At 42.5% G+C, this 24,217-nt stretch overlaps 1 protein-coding gene across 4 annotated transcripts in view; it reads right to left on the minus strand.

The window, feature by feature from the left end:
- The window catches only part of LOC121551031 (cell division cycle protein 16 homolog), a 62,334-nt gene that overhangs the window by 32,909 nt on the left and 5,208 nt on the right, over positions 1–24,217 (minus strand). For 3 of the 4 annotated variants that reach the window (XM_041863564.1, XM_041863557.1, XM_041863579.1), the window contains exons 4-7: positions 19,883–19,921; positions 9,984–10,124; positions 9,351–9,510; positions 8,732–8,826 (exon numbers count right to left, since the gene is read on the minus strand). In XM_041863564.1, coding sequence (XP_041719498.1) covers positions 8,732–8,826; positions 9,351–9,510; positions 9,984–10,124; positions 19,883–19,921 — 435 coding nt within the window. The remainder of the gene's footprint in view (positions 1–8,731; positions 8,827–9,350; positions 9,511–9,983; positions 10,125–19,882; positions 19,922–24,217) is intronic. The other variant, XM_041863572.1, reaches the window with a different exon arrangement.

Here is a 24,217-nt window from a genome sequence, read left to right on the forward strand (position 1 = left end):
GTCTTGTATGTCTTCCATTTCCTAATAATTGCTCCCACAGTTGATTTCTTCAAACCAAGCTGCTTACCTATTGCAGATTCAGTCTTCCCAGCCTGGTGCAGGTCTACAATTTTGTTTCTGTTGTCCTTTGACAGCTCTTTGGTCTTGGCTATAGTGGAGTTTGGAGTGTGACTGTTTGAGGTTGTGGACAGGTGTCTTTTATACTGATAACAAGTTCAAACAGGTGCCATTAATACAGGTAACGAGTGGAGGACAGAGGAGCCTCTTAAAGAAGAAGTTACAGGTCTGTGAGAGCCAGAAATCTTGCTTGTTTGTAGGTGACCAAATACTTATTTTCCACCATAATTTGCAAATAAATTCATAAAAAATCCTACAGTGTGATTTTCAGGATTTTTTTTCCTCAATTTGTCTGTCATAGTTGATGTGTACCTATGAGGAAAATTACAGGCCTCTCTCATCTTTTTAAGTGGGATAACTTGCACAATTGGTGGCTGACTAAATACTTTTTTTCCCCCACTGTATGCTTATAAGTCCTGTGCCATTATTTTATAATATGATTTTATAGTAAGAATCATTTAATTTAACGGATATTTTTCCCATTCTGGAGAGTGTGAATTTGAAGTGGCTATGTTGAGCATAAAAGTGATCATTTGAAACAGCTCCTATATGCTAGATTTAGAGGTATTTGGCAACTTTAGTTGTGAATGATACAAACCTTCGAATGTCTTAGAAATCAAAACATGGGCTGCATGATGCTACTATAGGCTATTGATGATTTAAGAAAGCTTCAAAAAAATGCTTGCGCTCTGTTCCTTGCCTCAAGCTGCACAGCGGTTCTCTCATCAATTGATAATATTTTCACCCATCAGATTATCCTCAATTTAAACTAGTCTTTACTAATATGTACAATTAATTAGAATGATAAATGGGCCAAATGGGCAGAAGAAAAAATACGTAATCCGTATGCACTCGAATAGTGAATGGAGGCGCGCGCTTTCCCGCCAGTCCGTTTTTCAATGATGCCGGTACTTCGGTTTTATAGCGGAGCATGTTCATAATACGAGCAGCTGAGAAGTAAATATAAAAAACACCTATTCCACTCCACGTGTCAACCACTGTTGAGGAGCATGCGCTCACAGTGCGACAGGTGATATTCCGCCTAAACTGTGTGCCATGGGCTCTCCAACCCTGTTCCTGCAGCTACCCAGTGCTTAATTTGGGAGGTGAAATCTGTTCGGGAACATCGATAGTAAAATGTTCACAACAAAACATTTAATTAAACTGTTGACAGCCCCTCTGCGCGCTCTAGAAAGGAATAAAGGAGAGCAAGGAGAGATGGAAACACATGGTGGAGATATATTCTGTTTAGCTAAAAGGTAATGTGTTACCCAATTACTAAGCTATTCAAAATCAAATTCAGTACAATTATAGGCTAACTCTGTACGCCACCCTGCACAATCAATGAACCAACAGCATCGCCAAGGGCTATACGTTCTCTACCAGACTCATGGATAGATATTTTGGAGAGTAACATAAGGTAACCAGTCAATAATAATAATAACAACAACAGTCCACACTCACAAGTGATTACTCGAATTTGTTTACTTTTGGAGTATAGGCTAGACCAATTATGTACCAAAGACATCTTGAAATCAGTGTAATTGATTATTATTGTATTTTTTTTGCAATGCGTAATATACAGTGAGGGAAAAAAGTATTTGATCCCCTGCTGATTTTGTACGTTTGCCCACTGACAAAGAAATGATCAGTCTATAATTTTAATGGTAGGTTTATTTGAACAGTGAGAGACAGAATAACAACAAAACAATCAAGAAAAATGCATGTCAAAAATGTTATAAATTGATTTGGATTTTATTGAGGGAAATAAGTATTTGACCCCCTCTCAAATCAGAAAGATGTCTGGCTCCCAGGTGCCTTTTATACAGGTAGCGAGCTGAGACACTCTTAAAGGGAGTGCTCCTAATCTCAGTTTGTTACCTGTCCACAGAAGCAATCAATCAATCAGCTTCCAAACTCTCCACCATGGCCAAGACCAAAGAGAGAGATTGTAGACCTAAACAAGGCTGGAATGGGCTACAAGACCATCGCCAAGCAGCTTGGTGAGAAGGTGACAACAGTTGGTGTGATTATTTGCAAATGGAAGAAACACAAAATAACTGTCAATCTCCCTCGGCCTGGGGCTCCATACAAGATCTCACCTCGTGGAGTTGCAATGATCATGAGAACGGTGAGGAATCAGCCCAGAACTACACGGGATGATCTTGTCAATGATCTCAAGGCAGCTGGGACCATAGTCACCAAGAAAACAATTGGTAACACACTACGCCGTGAAGGACTGAAATCCTGCAGCGCCCGCAAGGTCCCCCTGCTCAAGAAAGCACATATACATGCCCGTCTGAAGTTTGCCAATGAACATCTGAATGATTCAGAGGAGAACTGGGTGAAAGTGTTGTGGTCAGATGAGACCAAAATGGAGCTCTTTGGCATCAACTCAACGCGCCGTGTTTGGAGGAGGAGGAATGCTGCCTATGACCCCAAGAACACCATCCCCACCGTCAAACATGGAGGTGGAAACATTATGCTTTGGGGGTGTTTTTCTGCTAAGGGGACAGGACAACTTCACCGCATCAAAGGGACGATGGACGGGGCCATGTACTGTCAAATCTTGGGTGAGAACCTCCTTCCCTCAGCCAGGGCATTGAAAATGGGTCGTGGATGGGTATTCCAGCATGACAATGACCCAAAACACACGGCCAAGGCAACAAAGGAGTGGCTCAAGAAGAAGCACATTAAGGTCCTGGAGTGGCCTAGCCAGTCTCCAGACCTTAGTCCCATAGAAAATCTGTGGAGGGAGCTGAAGGTTCGAGTTGCCAAACGTCAGCCTCGAAACCTTAATGACTTGGAGAAGATCTGCAAAGAGGAGTGGGACAAAATCCCTCCTGAGATGTGTGCAAACCTGGTTGCCAACTACAAGAAACGTCTGACCTCTGATTGCCAACAAGGGTTTTGCCACCAAGTACTAGGTCATGTTTTGCAGAGGGGTCAAATACTTATTTCCCTCATTTAAATGCAAATCAATTCATAACATTTTTGACATGCATTTTTCTGGATTTTTTTTTTGTTATTCTGTCTCTCACTGTTCAAATAAACCTACCATTAAAATTATAGACTGATCATGTCTTTGTCAGTGGGCAAACGTAAAAAATCAGCAGGGGATCAAATACTTATTTCCCTCACTGTATGCATGCATGTATGTATGTATATATATACATACACAGCTCTGGAAAAAATTAAGAGACCACTGCAAAAATATAAGTTTCTCTAGTTTTACTATTTATAGGTATGTGTTTGGGTGAAATTAAAAACAATTTATTCTATAAACTACTGACAACATTTCTCCCAAATTCCAAATAAATAGTCATTTAGAGCATTTATTTGCAGAAAATGACAACTGGTCAAAATAACAAAAAAGATGCAGTGTTGTCAGACCTCGAATAATGCAAAGAAAATAAGTTCATGTTCATTCTTAAACACAATACTAATGTTTTAACTAAAGAAGAGTTCAGAAATCAATATTTGGTGGAATAACCCTGATTTTCAATCACAGCTTTCATGCATCTTGGCATGCTCTCCACTAGTCTTTCACATTGATGTTGGGTGACTTTATGCCACTCCTGGCGCAAAAATTCAAGAAGCTCGGCTTTGTTTGATGACCATCCATCTTCCTCTTGATCACATTCCAGAAGTTTCCAATGGGGTTCAGGTCTGGAGATTGGGCTGGCCATGACAGGGTCTTGATCTGGTGGTCCTCCATGCACACCTTGACTGACCTGGCTGTGTGGCATGGCGCATTGTCCTGCTGGAAAAAACAATCCTCAGAGTTGGGGAACAATGTCAGAGCAAAAGGAAGCAAGTTTTTTTCCAGGACAACCTTGTACGTGGCTTGATTCATGCGTCCTTCACAAAGACAAATCTGCCGATTCCAGCATTGCTGAAGCACCCCCAGATCATCACTGATCCTCCACCAAATTTCACAGTGGGTGCGAGACACTGTGGCTTGTAGGCCTCTCCAGGTCTCCGTCTAACCATTAGACGACCAGGTGTTGGGCAAAGCTAAAAATTGGACTCATCAGAGAATATTACCTTACTCCAGTCCTCTACGGCCCAATCCTAATGGTCTTTTGCAAACATCAGCCTGGCTCTTTTTTGCTTCTCATTGATGAAAGGCTTTTTTCTACCGTTGCACGACTTCAGCCCTGCCCCTAGGAGCCTGTTTCGAACCGTCCTCGCCGTGCACTTCACCCCAGCTGCCGTTTGCCATTCTTTTTGTAAGTCACTTGATGTCATCCTACGGTTGTTGAGTGACATTCGAATGAGTTGGCGGTCATCCCGGTCAGTAATCGTTTTTGCCCTCTGCCGGTCTGTAGATTTGTTGTCCACAATGTCTGCTTGACGTTGTTCTTATGAACCGCAGTCTTTTAAATTTTAAGGATGGAAGCAACCTGACGCTCACTGTATCCCTCTGCCAGTAAAGCCAGAATTGAACCCTTCTTTTCCTCACTCAAAACTTTCATTTTCAACTCTTTTGGCATGGTCAATAGCTATTTTTTGATTAATATTAAACTTTGAGGTACTATTAGCACTGTTTTTGCCATCCAGCTGGTCCTATTGCAAGAGCATAGTGTTGACCACAACAGTGGATTTCATACTTTTCCTCGTTAAATAAGATCATGTGATCACCTAATCAGCACCTAATTCAGTAGAATGAGGTGTGCCTGTGTTGGAATTCAACAGACACTGGAATGGAAGTCATACATGTAGAGATGCTGATTTAAGAAACATTTGCAGTGGTCTCTTATTTTTTCCACAGTTGTGTGTGTATACATACACACACAGCAAAAAAAGAAACGTCATCTCATTGTCAACTGCTTTTATTTTCAGCAAACTTAACATGTGTAAATATTTGTATGAACATCACAAGATTCAACAACTGAGACAAACTGAACAAGTTCCACAGACATATGACTAACAGAAATGGAATAATGTGTCCCTGAACAAAGGGGGGTTCAAAATCGAAAAAGTAACAGTCAGTATCTGGTGTGGCCACCAGCTGCATCAAGTACTGCAGTGCATCTCCTCATGGACTGCACCAGATTTGCCAGTTCTTGCTGTGAGATGTTACCCCACTCTTCCACCAAGGCACCTGCAAGTTCCCAGACATTTCTGGGGGGGAATGGCCCTAGCCCTCACCCTCCGATCCAACAGGTCCCAGACGTGCTCAATGGGATTGAGATCTGGGCTCTTCGCTGGCCATGGCAGAACACTGACATTCCGGTCTAGCAGGAAATCACGCACAGAAAGAGCAGTATGGCTGGTGGCATTGTCATGCTGGAGGGTCATGTCAGGATGAGCCTGCAGGAAGGGTACCACATGAGGGAGGAGGATGTCTTCCCTGTAACGCACAGCGTTGAGATTGCCTGCAATGACAACAAGCTCAGTCCGATGATGCTGTGACACACCGCCCCAGAGCATGACGGACCCTCCACCTCCAAAATCGATCCCGCTCCAGTGTACAGGCCTCAGTGTAACGCTCATTCCTTCGACAATAAACGCGAATCTGACCATCAACCCTGGTTAGACAAAACTGCGACTTGTCAGTGAAGAGCACTTTTTGCCAGTCCTGTCTGGTCCAGCGACGGTGGGTTTGTACCCATAGGCGACTTTTCTGCCTTACAACAGGCCTACAAGCCCTCAGTCCAGCCTCTCTCAGCCTATTGCGGACAGTCTGAGCACTGATGGAGGGATTGTGCATTCCTGGTGTAACTAAGGGCAGTTGTTGTTGCCATCCTGTACCTGTCCCGCAGGTGTGATGTTTGAATGTACCAATCCTGTGCAGGTGTTGTTACACGTGGTCTGCCACTGTGAGGGCGATCAGCTGTCCGTCCGGTCTCCCTGTAGCGCTGTCTTAGGCGTCTCACAGTACAGACATTGCAATTTATTGCCCTAGCCACATCTGCAGTCCTCATGCCTCCTTGCAGCATGCCTAAGGCACGATCACGCAGATGAGCAGGGACTCTGGGCATATTTAATTTGGTGTTTTTCAGAGTCAGTAGAAAGGCCTCTTTAGTGTCCTAGAGTTTTCATAATTGTGACCTTAATTACCTACCGTCTGTAAGCTGTTAGTGTCTAAACGACCGTTCGATGTTCATTAATTGTTTATGGTTCATTGTACAAGCATGGGAAACAGTGTTTAAAACCTTTTCAATGAAGATCTGTAAAGTTATTTGGATTATTATCTTTGAAAGACAGGGTCCTGAAAAAGGGACGTTTCTTTTTTTGCTGAGTTTATACATACAGTGAGGGAAAAAAGTATTTGATCCCCTGCTGATTTAGTACGTTTGCCCACTGACAAAGACATGATCAGTCTATAATTTTAATGGTAGGTTTATTTTAACAGTGAGAGACAGAATAACAACAAAAAAATCCAGAAAAATGCATATCAAAAATCTTATAAATTGATTTGCATTCTAATGAGGGAAATAAGTATTTGACCCCTCTGCAAAACATGACTTAGTACTTGGTGGCAAAACCCTTGTTGGCAATCACAGAGGTCAGACGTTTCTTGTAGTTGGCCACCAGGATTGCACACATCTCAAGAGGGATTTTGTTCCACTCCTCTCTGCAGTTCTTCTCCAAGTCATTAAGGTTTTGAGGCTGACGTTTGGCAACTCGAACCTTCAGCTCCCTCCACAGATTTTCTATGGGATTAAGGTCTGGAAACTGGCTAGGCCACTCCAGGACCTTAATGTGCTTCTTCTTGAGCCACTCCTTTGTTGCCTTGGCCGTGTGTTTTGGGTCATTGTCATGCTGGAATACCCATCCACGACCCATTTTCAATGCCCTGGCTGAGGGAAGGAGGTTCTCACCCAAGATTTGATGGTACATGGCCCCGTCCATCGTCCCTTTGATGCGGTGAAGTTGTCCTGTCCCCTTAGCAGAAAAACAACCCCAAAGCATAATGTTTCCACCTCCATGTTTGACGGTGGGGATGGTGTTCTTGGGGTCATAGGCAGCATTCCTCTTCCTCCAAACACGGTGAGTTGAGTTGATGCCAAAGAGCTCGATTTTGGTCTTATCTGACCACATTCAGATGTTCAAAACTTCAGACGGCCATGTATATGTGCTTTCTTGAGCAGGGGGACCTTGCGGGCGCTGCAGGATTTCAGTCCTTCACGGCGTAGTGTGTTACCAATTGTTTTCTTGGTGACTATGGTCCCAGCTGCCTTGAGATCATTGACAAGATCCTCCCGTGTAGTTCTGGGCTGATTCCTCACCGTTCTCATGATCATTGCAACTCCACAAGGTGAGATCTTGCATGGAGTCCCAGGCCGAGGGAGATTGACAGTTCTTTTGTGTTTCTTCCATTTGCGAATAAATCGCACCAACTGTCGTCACCTTCTCACCAAGCTGCTTGGCGATGGTCTTGTAGCCCATTCCAGCCTTGTGTAGGTCTACAATCTTGTCCCTGACATCCTTGGAGAGCTCTTTGGTCTTGGCCATGGTGGAGAGTTTGGAATGTGATTGATTGATTGCTTGCTTCTGTGGACAGGTGTCTTTTATACAGTTAACAAGCTGAGATTAGGAGCACTCCCTTTAAGAGTGTGCTCCTAATCTCAGCTCGTGACCTGTATAAAAGACACCTGGGAGCCAGAAATCATGCGTTTTTCTGGATTTTTTTGTTGTTATTCTGTCTCTCACTGTTCAAATAAACCTACCATTAAAATTATAGACTGATCATTTCTTTGTCAGTGGGCAAACGTACAAAATCAGCAGGGGATCAAATACTTTTTTCCCCTCACTGTATATATCCTTTAAAATATATTTCCCTTTATTACTTTCCAACCCCACCACCCCTTCCCTAATTGGAGTAAACTAGTGAACAACAATGCTTAGGCCTCTACTTCCAGCTTATACATACTATATACATTTTATGGACACAGTCAATTTTACTGCGGTTTGTTTTTACTTATAAACTTCCTCTACCCTCAATCTCTCTGATCATTTTCATGATGTCCATCCGGTTTGCTTCTATATGCCATATCTTTTTAACTGTGCTTTCACAAAAGCTCTCAACCTATAACTTATATACTTATTATGGACACAATATGCTTTACATTAGTTATCTTGTTGTTATTAGTTGTTATTAGTCCCATCCTTCAACTCCATTCAACACCACCCATCTATCTCTTAACACTATCCATATTGGATTTATATTTGCTGTTGAACTTCTTTCTTCAAACTGATCATCACAGTGAGGTGAGTTTTAAAAGCAAGATACTGTTTTGATGACAAGTGTTTGATGTGATTTGCGATTGCTTTTGCAATGATGTCAGAGTGGTTAGAGGGACAATCAAGCCCTGAGTATCAGGCCATTAGGATCTGATGGTCCTTACAAAGTTGGGTACTACCAAAACATGTCCAGAGTGCACAAGAGGAGATTACTGCGACTCAATGGTCACGTGGAATTTTACTGCGGTCATGACTCATGACTGCCGGTGTGGCGGTAATAGTCACCACAACAGCCCTATGATGACCTGGGTATTCAAATACAGAAACATGGTGATCAACATTGACCGTGTAAAAACTGAACAGTAACATAGGAATACAAACAGAACGGACGTCATGACATGAAGGATAACAGTGGATGTACCTTCTTCAATTTATTCTCAAACAGGAAGTGAAGTAATTTGTCTTCCTCCTCGGTGCACTGTTGGCTCAGAGGAAGTGAGTCCAGGAAGTCCTTTTCTACAACACACAAAAATGGAGGGGCTTGGGTAAGAAAAATAAACAGTGCATTCGCAAAGTATTCAGACCCCTTGACTTTTTCCCCATTTTGTTACGCTACAGCATTATTCAAAAATTGATTAAATCGTTTTTTTCCCCCTCATCAATCTACACACAATACCCCATAATGACAAAGCAAAAACAGGTTTTTAGAATAATGTACATTTGCTAGAATTTATAAAAACCAGTTTTTGATTTGTCATTATGGGTTATTGTGTGTAGATTGAAGAGGGGATTTTTGTTTAATTTTTTTAATCCATTTTAGAATAAGGCTGTAACGTAACAAAAAAGGTAGAAAAAGTCAAGGGGTCTGAATACTTTCCGAATGCACTGCATACCGTCATCTGCCTACATAGCATATACGGTACAACTACATTTACCCTACAGAAACATCTGTGTACAGTATACCATTATTGACATAAAATAATTGCACAAAATAATCTATATTACTCCTGCTACACACGTGCAAAACCCATAAGGATCACCTTCCTGAGCGGTCAGCATGTGATGGGACGTTAGAAGGTCGAAGGCTTCAAAGCAGTACACGTCCAGTTTCAAGGCCTCTTTGTAGCTGGATGTGGCCAGAGGCCGGTTGTCCATGGCATCATAGATCTTCCCCCGCAACAGACAGATAGAACTGTTGATCTGAGAGAGGGCAGGTGAGGAATGAGGGAGAGCGAGCTAAAGAAAGATGTGAGACCACAGGGGTCAGGACCAATGAAGCAGCATCAGTCGGGGAAGCCTCCAGGGGCCTCTGACATAAAAAAAGACCCACACATTAATTTTGTATGAATATGGCAGCTGGTGTGGCTACTTGGTGAACGACAGAACCCTTTAATAATATGGTGGTGATTATTACAAAAAGGAACATTCATAGCTTTCAAAAGGAACAATTCATGAAAATGCAACGAAAAGGGTCTTTGACATGGCAACAGAGTATTCAATCTCTTCCTCAGTCACCTAAAATACAGAATGCAAATACTGTAGTTAACCTGTAACCACAAAACCATAAATGTGAAGAGACTGGAAAATCACATTGTAAGAGGCTTGAACACAAACGTGGCATTACAGGGCCACAAAAACAAATTGGACCCTATTGTGTAAGAGGGGAGACTCACAGAGGCAGGGCTCATCTCCCAGTCCTTGGCCGACTCTTGTATCCCGTGGTCTTCTTTGATACTCCAGTCCAGCAGCTTCTTGCTGGCTGGCTCCTCCATGTCCAGGATGTCTAAGGCCTGCTGGAACTCTTTGGCAGCATACTGCACAAAACACAAACAATAAGTTAGTGCTTCCAATGGGTCAGCTCAGTTAGGAGCATGGTGCTGGTAAACTCAGGGTTGTGGGATTGATTCCTGCATAGGCCACATATAATTAATTTTTGCGCCACTGTCGATGCTGACAGTTCTGTAAGACCATTTTGATAGGAAGCACCTGCTTCTGAAGACTTATCTCCCTCACTAACTTTAAGCATCAGTTGTCAGAGAAGCTTACCGATCACTGCACCTGTACACAGCACATCCAATTACCTCATGCCCATATTGTTATTTATTTTGCTAATTTGCACCACAGTATCTCTATTTGCACATCTTTTACTCCAGTGTTAATACTAAATTGTAATTATTTTGCACTATGGCCTATTTATTGCCTTAACTCCATAACTTGCTACATTTGCACACACTGTATATAGATTTTCTATTGTGTAATTGACTGTACGTTTTGTTTATCCTATATGTAACTGTGTTGTTGTTTTTAAATCGCACTGCTTTGCTTCATCTTGGCCAGGTCGCAGTTGTAAATGAGAACTTGTTCTCAACTGGCTTACATGGTTAAATATAGGGAAAACATTTTAATAACGTTACAATATTCGGGAATAACAGCACACAAATAGGATGTACTTATCCTTGCAGACTAGAGACAAGTACAAGTAAAACAGAGTGGGAGAAGGTAGAGGCAACAGCTTTTGTAATACAAAAGAAAAAAAAGGGGTGAAAAGTGTCTAATAGACAACATAGTGAGGGGAAAAAAGTATTTGATCCCCTGCTGATTTTGTACGTTTGCCCACTGACAAATACATGATCAGTCCCACCCATGATGGTCCCAGCTGCCTTGAGATCATTGACAAGATCCTCCCGTGTAGTTCTGGGCTGATTCCTCACCGTTCTCATGATCATTGCAACTCCACGAGGTGAGATCTTGCATGGAGCCCCAGGCCGAGGGAGATTGACAGTTATTTTGTGTTTCTTCCATTTGCGAATAATCGCACCAACAGTTGTCACCTTTTCACCAAGGTGCTTGGCGATGGTCTTGTAGCCCATTCCAGCCTTTTGTAGGTCTACAATCTTGTCCTTGACATTCTTGGAGAGCTCTTTGGTCTTGGCCATGGTGGAGAGTTTGGAATCTGATTGATTGATTGCTTCTGTGGACAGGTCTCTTTTATATTCTGACTTATTTCCCTCATTAAAGTGCAAATCAATTTAACATTTTTGACATGTGTTTTTCAGGATTTTGTTGTTGTTATTCTGTCTCTCACTGTTCAAATAAACCTACCATTAAAATTATAGACTGATAATTTCTTTGTCAGTGGGCAAACGTACAAAATCAGCAGGGGATCAAATACTTTTTTCCCCCTCACTGTAGGACATATTGTCCATGGGCCAGAGGGCCACTTTGGAGTGGCAAAGTCTAATGATGATTTTCATTAACGTAATGTCTGTGGATTGTATTTTGGTATGATAGCCATGTATCGGAGGTAGCTAAATGTGGCTATCACTGCGTTATATGAATTATATGTTCGCAAGGAATAATGTTGCCAGAGGGGATTGGCTGCAGTTTTACGGGCTCCTAACCAATTATAGTTCTACTGCTGTACCATCTAGAGCATCCTGCCTGGTTGCATCACAGCTTGGTATGGCAACTGCTCGGCCTCTGACCTGAAGGCGCTACAGAGGGTAGTGCGTATGGCCCAGTACATCACTGGGGCCAAGCTTCCTGCCATCCAGGACCTCTTTACCAGGCAGTGTCAGAGGAAGGCCCTCAAAATTGTCAAAGACTCCAGCCACCCTAGTCATAGATTGTTCTCTCTGCTACTGCACGGCAAGAGGTACCGGAGCACCAAGTCTAGGTCCAAAAGGCTCCTTAACAGCTTCTACCCCCAAGCCATAAGACTGCTAAACAGTTAAATCAAATGGCTTTCATTGCAAATGCATTGACCCCGGGGGGGGGGGGTTTACGCTGCTGCTACTCGCTTTTTATAATCTATGCATAGTCACTTTACCCCTACCTACATATACATATTACCTCAACTAACCTGTACCCTCGCACATTGGCTCGGTATCAGTACACCCTGTATATAGCCTCATTATTGTAATTTTTTTGTGTAACAAATTCTGCATTGTTGGTTAAGGCTTGTAAGTAAGCATTTCATGGTAAGCTCTACACCGGTTGTATTCGGCGCATGTGACAAATACAATTTGATGTGATTATGTTTATGACCCCCATGTGATTAGTTTGGCCAACAGAATCAGGGTATGAAATGTAATTTTGTATTATCAGGGAACAATCTTCACAAACTAAGGCAATTTGATATGTTATTAACTTCATAATACAACACATTAAGGTATGAAACAATTGTAATGACATCTCTATATACATTTATGCACTTTGGGATATATAGAGCCAGAATGGACAGTATTAGGATGTGCTCCATCATCACATGGTACCCTGAATCAGGGGTACTCAACTACTATTTGAGAAGGTCCAGTCACACATATTTCCTAGATGGCAAAGGTCCGGATGGATAGTAACAATCCCCCACCTCGCGACCCCAAATTGTTCACACCACTCCTGTTGGCGGAGAGAACATTTTAAAAGCTCATTCCCCTCAATTCTACATATTTTGCCATGGGGTGGACAGAAGTTAATTTCCTGCAATTCTACAAATTTTGCCATGTCTTGTGTGTTATACCCGAGTGACAAAATAAGTCGAGGCCCCCGAATACGTAATCTGGCCATAACTACAATATTTAGATACAGTGAGGGAAAAAAGTATTTGATCCCCTTCTGATTTTGTACGTTTGCCCACTGTCAAAGACATGATCAGTCTATAATTTTAATGGTAGGTTTATTTGAACAGTGAGAGACAGAATAACAACAACAAAAATCCAGAAAAACGCATGTCAAAAATGTTATGAATTGATTTGCATTTTAAATTAGGGAAATAAGTATTTGACCACTCTGCAAAACATGACTTAGTACTTGGTGGCAAAACCCTTGTTGGCAATCACAGAGGTCAGACGTTTCTTGTAGTTGGCCACCAGGTTTGCACACATCTCAGGAGGGATTTTGTCCCACTCCTCTTTGCAGATCTTCTCCAAGTCATTACGGTTTCGAGCCTGAAGTTTGGCAACTCGAACCTTCAGCTCCCTCCACAGATTTTCTGTGGGATTAAGGTCTGGAGACTGGCTAGGCCACTCCAGGACCTTAATGTGCTTCTTCTTGAGCCACTCCTTTGTTGCCTTGGCCGTGTGTTTTGGGTCATTGTCATGCTGGAATACCCATCCACGACCCCTTTTCAATGCCCTGGCTGAGGGAAGGAGGTTCTCATGCAAGATTTGACGGTACATGGCCCCGTTCATCGTCCCTTTGATGCAGTGAAGTTGTCCTTTCCCCTCAGCAGAAAAACACCCCCAAAGCATAATGTTTCCACCTCCATGTTTGACGGTGGGGATGGTGTTCTTGGGGTCATCATAGGGAGCATTCCTCCTCCTCCAAACACGGCGAGTTGAGTTGATGCCAAAGAGCTCGATTTGTCTCCTCTGACCACAACACTTTCACCCAGTTCTTCACGGCGTAGTGTGTTACCAATTGTTTTCTTGGCGACTATGGTCCCAGCTGCCTTGATATCATTGACAAGATCCTCCCGTGTAGTTCTGGGCTGATTCCTCACCGTTCTCATGATCATTGCAACTCCACGAGGTGAGATCTTGCATGGAGCCCCAGGACGAGGGAGATTGACAGTTCTTTTGTGTTTCTTCCATTTGCGAATAATCGCACCAACCGTTGTCACCTTCTCACCAAGCTGCTTAGCGATGGTCTTGTAGCCCATTCCAGCCTTGTGTAGGTCTACAATCTTGTCCCTGACATCCTTGGAGAGCTCTTTGGTCTTGGCCATGGTGGAGAGTTTGGAATCTGATTGATTGATTGCTTCTGTGGACAGGTGTATTTTATACAGGTAACAAACTGAGATTAGGAGCACTCTCTTTAAGAGTGTGCTCCTAATCTTAGCTTGTTACCTGTATAAAAAGACACCTGGGAGCCAGAAATCTTTGAGAGGGGGTCAAATACTTATTTCCCTCATTAAAATGCAAATCAATTTATAAAAAAATGTATGCCTTTTTCTGGATTTGTTTGTTGTTATTCTGTCTCTCACTGTTCAAATAAACCTACCATTAAAATTATAGACTGATAATTTCTTCGTCAGCGGGCAAACGTACAAAATCAGCAGGGGATCAAATACTTTTTTCTCCTCACTGTAGCTGGTTAGCCTATCTTACCCATCTTGCTAACATGGCCAGTAGTAGATCAACTGGACATTTGACAGGTTAAAAATATATCTCAAAAGCAATAAGTTAAACACCTGACTGAGTTCCTATTATTATTTATTTTTAAACACTGTCCGTCAGACCCCATTCTGGGTCCGGACCCGGACCGCGGTCTGCCAGTTGAGTACGGCTGCCCTAGATGACTACACCAGGAGACCCATTGGGAAAGTTTTTTTTTAAGCTATACAGTACCAGTCAAAAGTTTGGACACCTCTTATTACACACATTATTTATTCAGTTATGGCCATGCAAAATCAATGTAGTTTATTCCCATTGAAAGGAATGGAGGCAATCTTGGAAATAGGCTGCTAGGACTGATTGACAAAGTCTATGATGACTATATACAGTACCAGTCAAAAGTTTGGACACCTACTCATTCAAGGGTTTCTCTTTTCTTTTTACTATTTTCTACATTGTAGAACAATAGTGAAGACATCAAAACTATGAAATAACACATATGGAATCATGTAGTAACCAAAAAAGTGTTAAACAAAATCAAAACATTTTGTAAAGAGTGTGCAAAGCTGTCATCAAGGCAAAGGGTGGCTCCTTTAAAGAATCTCAAATATAAAATATTTTGATTTAACAATTTTTGGATACTACATGATTCCATGTGTGTTATTTCATAGAAACTGCATTGATTTTGCATGGCCATAACTGAATAAATCATTTGTGTAATAAGACCAATAATGTCTTGAAAATGTGTTACAATGAGGACAACCCAAAATGACGGCCCATGCCAGTTATATGTATTTAGCTAAATATAACCAGAATAGTGGTAGGAAAATGCCAAAAAAAAAGTGTCCGAATTGCAAAGTTTTGTAGCCATTTCAAATATAGTACATTAAAACACTTAGAAAATATTAAAGAAACATTCACTGATGTCTAATAATTAAGATGATATGCAATATTATTCTATAAATTGTGTTAACAATGAAATGTGATGTGAAACCTGCCCCACACGTTGCACTATATGAAATCCCATTACGTCCAGCAAAGAGGTACAGGGAACCCATTTTCACAAAATACCTTCATAATGAGCGCACCAAACTTTACATCAAGGTAGGAAAAGTCTAAACAATGATGCCTAGCTATTGCTGATTTAAGCATAGGGTACACATTTCCGAATATAGACACCAACCAGCTCCACTGGTTTTAATAATAGTTGGAATATGCCTAATGATAATTAAAACAAATATTTTAGTTATGCAGATAACCAATTCAGCCAGGTTTGCCAAATTTCTAAATCTTTGTAAAATACTAGCAAAATGTTTTTTAAAAACCCTCAACTGTTTGTCTGTATTTATACATTTGCAAAAAAATATATTTTACGTATAATAATCATAAAAGGATCTTTAACTGTTTTGGAGTGATTATAATGATATACAATATTATGCCATATTGTGAAATATAAAAGCTATGTATTGAATGCTGTCATATACACTACACTGCATTCCAACATAAGTTTCGAAAAAACTACCTGATGATTAGGGGACATCAACTTCCATAGCTGGTGTATTAAAGCCTTACATTAGGTTTACAGCCTTTATAGATGGTGTCTAGTTACACTATTTATGGGAAAATAATACATTGTAGTGTAGGTCCTACTGAAATATGTACTGGTTAGAGCAGGGTTCTACAACCCTGTTCCTGGGGCACTACCGTCTGTAGCTTCACTCCTACCCTATTCTAGCACACCTGATTCTAATAATTACCTGGTTGATAAGCTTAAATCACCTTACCTACAACTGGGGTTGGAGTGAAAACTTACAGGAGGGTAGCTTGCCAGGAACAGGGTTGGAGAGCCCTGGGTTAGAGACTGCCGAGGGTTGTAGAGGGCATCAGCAATGGTCCAATTGCACAAAGGCTGTTTTAATTTTTTGTACTTTTAACCCATTTCTTCTCCCCAATTTCATGATATCCAATTGGAAGTTAGTCTTTTCCCATCGCTGAAACTCCCGTACGGTGAAGGTCGAGAGCCATGCGTCCTCCGAAACATGACCCTGCCAAGCCGCACTGCTTCTTGACACACTGCTCGCTTAACCCGGAAGCCAGCTGCACCAATGTGTCAGAGGAAACACTGTACAACTGGCGATCGTGTCAGCGTGCATGCGCACGGCCCACCCCAAGGAGTCGCTAGAGCACAATGGGACAAGGACATCCCGGCCGGCCAAACCCTCCCCTAACCCGAACAACGCTGGGCCAATTGTGCGCCGCCTCATGGGTCTCCCAGTCGCGGCCGGCTGCGCGACAGACTGGGATCGAACCCTGGTCTGGAGTGACGCCTCAGACCGCTGCGCCACTCGGGAAGCCCATAGGCTGGGTTTTTTCTAATCACCAATTGCAGAATTTCTATACAAATTTGTCAACCAGCCGTAGAACTAACGGCTACAAAATTACGTAATACGTCATTAAATAACTTGTAAGGTTGAAGGTTAGAGAGCATCATTTAAAAATCATGATGTCAAGGACAGAAGAGATTATAATCACCAATGTTCCTTTTTAGAGATAATTTGTGTTTACCTAAATCTGTGTGTTAACTTGCTGGGACAACTAAAATGACATAGTATAGCAATGCTAAGATGAAATGTGTGCTGACTATTACAGGTGACAACTATAAAACCAATATGATACCAGATTTGGATCTCTTGGTATTATTTCCCAGTAGGCCATGACCAATTTTCCTAAAACAAATATGTAGTTCTGCTATTTCTAACATTGTTGTTTCAAAAGATGAGTCAGTCTAGGTAATTCATTAGAAAATTAACCAAACCCCATGGTTTTTCAGATGAACTCCACCCAATAAAATGCTAAATTGTTGTTTGATAGTCAGTTTCAATGAGCATGTTTACATTCCACCTTGTCTCAGATTTCCTTTATCAGCCTGCAAAGATTATTTTGTATAGTCTCCCTTACAACACATATATACAGTGGGGAGAACAAGTATTTGATACACTACCGATTTTGCAGGTTTTCCTACTTACAAAGCATGTAGAGGTCTGTAATATTTATCATTGGTACACTTCAACTGTGAGAGACGGAATCTAAAACAAAAATACAGAAAATCACATTGTATGATTTGTAAGTAAATAATTTGCATTTTATTGCATGACATAAGTATTTGATACATCAGAAAAGCAGAACTTAATATTTGGTACAGAATCCTTTGTTTGCAATTACAGAGATCATACGTTTCCTGTAGGTCTTGACCAGGTTTGCACACACTGCAGCAGGGATTTTGGCCCACTCCTCCATACAGTCCTTCTCCAGATCCTTCAGGTTTCGGGGCTGTCGCTGGGCAATATGGAATTTCAGCTCCCTCCAAAGATTTTCTATTGGGTTCAGGTCTGGAGACTGGCTAGGCCACTCCAGGACCTTGAGATGCTTCTTACGGAGCCACTCCTTAGTTGCCCTGGCTTTGTGTTTCGGGTCATTGTCATGCTGGAAGACCCAGCCACGACCCATCTTCAATGCTCTTACTGAGGGAAGGAGGTTGTAGGCCAAGATCTCGCAATACATGGCCCCATCCATCCACCCCTCAATACGGTGCAGTCGTCCTGTCCCCTTTGCAGAAAAGCATCCCCAAAGAATGATGTTTCCACCTGCATGCTTCACAGTTGGGATGGTGTTCTTGGGGTTGTACTCATCCTTCTTCTTCCTCCAAACACAGCGAGTGGATTTTAGACCAAAAAGCTCTATTTTTGTCTCATCAGACCACATGACCTTCTCCCATTCCTCCTCTGGATCATCCAGATGGTCATTGGCAAACTTCAGACGGGCCTGGACATGCGCTGGCTTGAGCAGGGGGACCTTGCGTGCGCTGCAGGATTTTAATCCATGACGGCGTAGTGTGTTACTAATGGTTTTCTTTGAGACTGTGGTCCCAGCTCTCTTCAGGTCATTGACCAGATCCTGCCATGTAGTTCTGGGCTGATCCCTCACCTTCCTCATGATCATTGATGCCCCACGAGGTGAGATCTTGCATGGAGCCCCAGACCAAGGGTGATTGACCGTCATCTTGAACTTCTTCCATTTTCTAATAATTGCGCCAACAGTTGTTGCCTTCTCACCAAGCTGCTTGCCTATTGTCCTGTAGTCCATCCCAGCCTTGTGCAGGTCTACAATTTTATCCCTGATGTCCTTACACAGCTCTCTGGTCTTGGCCATTGTGGAGAGGTTGGAGTCTGTTTGATTGAGTGTGTGGACAGGTGTCTTTTATACAGGTAACGAGTTCAAACAGGTGCAGTTAATACAGGTAATGAGTGGAGAACAGGAGGGCTTCTTAAAGACAAACTAAACAGGTCTGTGAGAGCCGGAATTCTTACTGGTTGGTAGGTGATCAAATACTTATGTCATGCAATAAAATGCAAATTAATTACTTAAAAATCATACAATGTGATTTTCTGGATTTTTGTTTTAGATTCCGTCTCTCACAGTTGAAGTGTGCCTATGATAAATATTACAGACCTCTACATGCTTTGTAAGTAGCAAAACCTGCAGTGTATCAAATACTTGTTCTCCCCACTGTGTGTGTGTGTGTATATATCTATATATATATATATATATATATATATATATATATATATATATATATATATATATATATATATATATATATATATATATATATATACATACAGTGATCCTCGCCACTTCGCGGTTCACTTATCGCGGATTCGCTATTTCGCCGGATTTTCATAATGCATTTTTTTTTTTTGGTGCATTGTGCTCTGCATTCTGATTCGCTAAAAACTCACTCCCGCTTCTTGTATCAAAACATGCTACGAATTGTGCTATCATTTTGTCGTCTCGTGCAGTTATGTGTACGTACATAAAACAGCTTGGCAAATTTACATTAAGTTGGCCAAATTATCTTGTAATTTCGACCCTTTGATGAGCCGTTCGTTACAGTTCTCCAACGTAATCGATGGTGGCATGTCGGTGTACAAGGATCTTTTTGCAAAGAAGAAAAAAGAGCGACAACAGCTGCCTATCACTATGTTCTTCTCCCGAACAAACACACCTGCACCGCGGGCTTCAGAAGAAGAGAACACTGCAGAGCGCAGTCAGGATGCAGCGGCCCAGTCTGAAGAGCAGTGAAACGGCCTACACGTGAGTCACTGTATTTGTATACATGTAATAGTTGCTAATTGTAAAAAAAAAAAGTTTTCTATTTCGCGGATTTCACTTATCGCGGGTCATTTTCGGAACGTAACCCCCGCGATAAACGAGGGATTACTGTATATATATAAAAAAGCTACTATTAGACTGGCTATCATATATCAATTTGATCAGGGGCTTGTGGGGAAAGATTTAACACCATCAAACCTTTTCCAACCCAAAGTGAACTACATTTAGTATGGAGAGCTTGAACAGGTATATTTCATCACAAGAAGTAGCTTAACGTTAATACTTACGTGGCATCCAGCAGCGAGATATTGACACGCGCCATATAACTGTGAAATGAAAGATACATATTGGAAAAATGTAAACCAAAGCACACAAGCTGACAGACAACTCTTCACATCAACGGCACCAGCATTCCCAGTACTTGCCCATTCATAGACTAACACTAGCAGGTTAGCATCTATTTACAAATATCTGCCATGTGAGGGGGAATGAAGACTGTCTAAAGATAAAGGGACATTTAAAAAATGTTGAACTTCATATTCAGCATCTCCAGCACCACCCCCACATCAAAATAAACGACATGACCAAAAGTATGTGGACACCTGCTCGTCGAACATCTCATTCCAAAATCATGGGTATCAATATGGAGTTGGTCCCCACTTTGCTGCTATAACAGCCTCCGCTCTTCTGGGAAGGCTTTCCACTAGATGTTGGAACATTGCTGTGGGGACTTGCTTCCATTCAGCCACAAGAGCATTAGTGAGGTTGGGCAATGATATTGGCCGATTAGGCCTGGCTCGCAGTCTCGTTCCAATTCATCCCAAAGGTGTTCGATGGGTTGGAGGTCAGGGCTCTGTGCAGGTCAGTCAAGTTCTTCCTCACCCTTCGACAAACCATTTCTGTATGGACCTCGCTTTGTGCACAAGGGCATTGTCTTGCTGAAACAGGAAAGGGATTCCCAAAACTTGACAACGTTGGAAGCACAGAATTGTCTAGAATGTCATTGTATGCTGTAGCATTAAGATTACCTTCACCGAAACTAAGGAGCCTAGCCGAACCATGAAAAACTGCCCCAGACCATTATTCCTCCTCCACCAAACTTTACAGTTGGCACTATGCATTGGGGCAGGTTGCATTCTCCTGGCATCCGCCAAACCAAGATTTGTCCATCGGACTGCCAGATGGTGAAGCGTGATTCATTACTCCAGAGAACGCGTGTCACTGCTCCAGAGTGCAATGGCGGCAAGCTTTACACCACTACAGCCGACGCTTGGCATTCCGCACGGATGCTCGTCCATGGAAAACAATTTCATGAAGCTCCCGACGAACAGTTCTTGTGCTGACGTTGTTTCCAGAGGCAGTTTGGAACTCGGTAGTCAGTGTTGCAACTGAGGACAGATGATTTTTATGTGCTACAGCACTCAGCGGTCCCGTTCTGTGAGCTTGTGTGGCCTACCACTTCGCGGCTAAGCAGTTGTTGCTCCTAGAAGTTTCCACTTCACAATAACAGCAGCTCTAGCAGGGCAGAAATTTGACGAACTGAGTTGTTGGAAAGGTGGCATCCTAAGACAGTTCCACGTTGAAAGTCACTGAGCTCTTCAGTATGGCCATTCTACTGCCAATGTTTGTCTGTGGACATTGCATGGCTGTGTGCTTGATTTTATATACGCGTCAGCAACGGGTGTGGTTGAAATAGCCGAATCCACTAATTTGAAGTCGTGTCTACATACATACCAAAGTATGTTAAAATGGCGCGTTTATGTTTTGTAGTCAAATCGACGTTTCCAAAGACATCAAGAAATTCTTAGAGAATTAGTAGGCAATGCCTACTAACAATTGGTCAAAATCACAAGATGCACACCGATGAGGTCATTGGAAACACTTATCTTCCTCTATCATTTTTACTACAGCACATATAAACGCACCATTTTTACATATGTTGATGTTGGGGTGGTGCTGGAGATTATGAAGTTAGAAAATTCACGTTTCCCCTTTAATAAGCCTGGCTTTCGATACAGTTCTTCTAATACAAAAGTACTTACCATACCCTGTTTAATCAGTTGCATATGATACGGCTGTGTTTTGAATAACATATTAGTTAAGTGTCAAATCCTCATAAAGGGTTTTAGTTTGAGATACCACTACCCAAGGTATAACAAAGCACAACCATGTTTATCCATATCTCTAAGGTCTCCCATATATGAAATGGAAGGTTGTCAAATATGTTTTGCTGCAGAAGTTGTTCAATCAAATCAAATGTACTTGTCACATGCGCTGAATAAAACAGGTGTAGACTTTACAGTGAAACGCTTACTTACGAGCCCATTCCCAACAGTGCAGAGATAAAAAGACAAATATTTGCTCACTAAAAAAGGAAATAGTAACAAAAACAATAACAAGGCTATATGAAAGGAGTACCAGTAGAGTCAATGTGCAGGGGTACGAGGTAATTGATGTAACACAGTATTGTGGACGTAATACAAAATGTGGAAAAAGTCAAGGGGTCTGAATACTTTCCAAATGCACTGTATAATAAAAAAGAGTAGCAGCAGCTGTGTGAGTGGTGTCAATATGCATGTGTGTGTGTTTTATGCGTGTGACCGTATGTAGTGTCTGTGTTGGCGTGTCAGTGTAGTATGTGTGGGTGTTTGGGTAGTCTAGTGAGTGTGCATAGAGCTGTGGAATCAGTATAAAATAATTCAGATAAAGAAAGAGGGGTGGGGGGGGGGTCAATGTAAATTGTCCAGGTAGCCATTTGATGAACTGTTCAGCAGTCTTATGGCTTGGGGATAGAAGCTGTTCAAGTACCTTTTGGTCACAGACTTGGCGCTCCAGTAACGCTTGCCATGCGGTAGCAGAGAGAACAGTCTATGACTTGGGTGGCTGGAGTCTGACAATTTTTAGGGCCTTCCCTCTGACACCGCCTGGCATAGAGGTCCGGGAAGGCAGGGAGTTCGGCCACAGTGATGTACTGGGCCGTAAGCACTACCCTCTATAGCGCCTTGCGGTCGGATGCCGAGCAGTTGCCATACCAAGCGGTGATGCAGCCAGTCAAGATTACTCTCAATGGTGCAGCTGTAGTGCGTTAAGGATCCGAGGGCCCATGCCAAATATTTTCTGCCTCCTGAGGGGGAAGAGTCGTTGGCGTGCCCTCTTCACGACTGTGTTGGTGAGTTTGGACCATGGTCCTTAGTGATGTGGACACCGAGCAACTTGAAGCTCTTGACCCACTCTACTGCAGCCCTGTCACTGTGAATTGGGGCGTGTTCGGCCCTCCGTTTCCTGTAGTCCACGATAAGCTCCATTGTCTTGTTCACGTTGTGGAAGAGTTGATGTCCTGGCACCACACTGCCACGTCTCTGACCTCCTCCCTATAGGCAGTCTCATTGTTGTCGGTGATCAGGCCTACCACCGTTGTGTCGTCGGCAAACTTGATGGTGTTGGAATATTGCGCTGCCAAGCAGTCATGGGTGAACAGGGAATACAGGAGGGGACTGAGCACGCACCCAAGGGGCCCCCGGATTAAGGGTCAGCGTGGCAGATGTGTTGTTGCCTACCCTCACCACCTGGGGGCGGGCCATCAGGAAGTCCAGGATCCAGTTGCAGAGGGAGGTGTTCAGTCCCAAGGTCCATAGCTTAGTGATGAGCTTGGAGGGCACTATGGTGTTGAACACTGAGCTGTAGTCAATGAACAGCATGCTCACGTAAGTGTTCCTTTTGTCCAGGTGGGAAAGGGCAGTGTGGTGTGCAATAGCGATTGCGTAATCTGTGGATCTGTTTAATGGGTACAGATGGGAGTGCTAGAGGTGGTAGTAATTTAGACAGGTTACCTTAGCATTAGGGTTGCACGATATTGGAAATAACTGACATTGCTATATTTTGATTTTCTGATATAGATTATATATACACACACACACAGTGGGGAAAAAAAGTATTTAGTCAGCCACCAATTGTGCAAGTTCTCCCACTTAAAAAGATGAGGCCTGTAATTTTCATCATAGGTACACGTCAACTATGACAGACAAAATGAGAAAAAAATAATCCAGAAAATCACATTGTAGGATTTTTAATGAATTTATTTGCAAATTATGATGGAAAATAAGTGTTTGGTCACCTACAAACAAGAAAGATTTCTGGCTCTCACAGAGCTGTAACTTCTTCTTTAATAGGCTCCTCTGTCCTCCACTCGTTACCTGTATTAATGGCACCTGTTTGAACTTGTTATCAGTATAAAAAGACACCTGTCCACAACCTCAAACAGTCACACTCCAAACTCCACTATGGCCAAGACCAAAGAGCTGTCAAAGGACACCAGAAACACAATTGTAGACCTGCACCAGGCTGGGAAGACTGAATCTGCAATAGGTAAGCAGCTTGGTTTGAAGAAATCAACTGTGGGAGCAAATATTAGGAAATGGAAGACATACAAGACCACTGATAATCTCCCTCGATCTGGGGCTCCACGCAATATCTCACCCCGTGGGGTCAAAATGATCACAAGAACGGTGAGCAAAAATCCCAGAACCACACGGGGGGACCTAGTGAATGACCTGCAGAGAGCTGGGACCAAAGTAACAAAGCCTACCATCAGTAACACACTACGCCACCAGGGACTCAAATCC

Source organism: Coregonus clupeaformis, chromosome 40 (assembly GCF_020615455.1).
Source record: "Coregonus clupeaformis isolate EN_2021a chromosome 40, ASM2061545v1, whole genome shotgun sequence".
Classification (NCBI taxonomy): domain Eukaryota; kingdom Metazoa; phylum Chordata; class Actinopteri; order Salmoniformes; family Salmonidae; genus Coregonus; species Coregonus clupeaformis.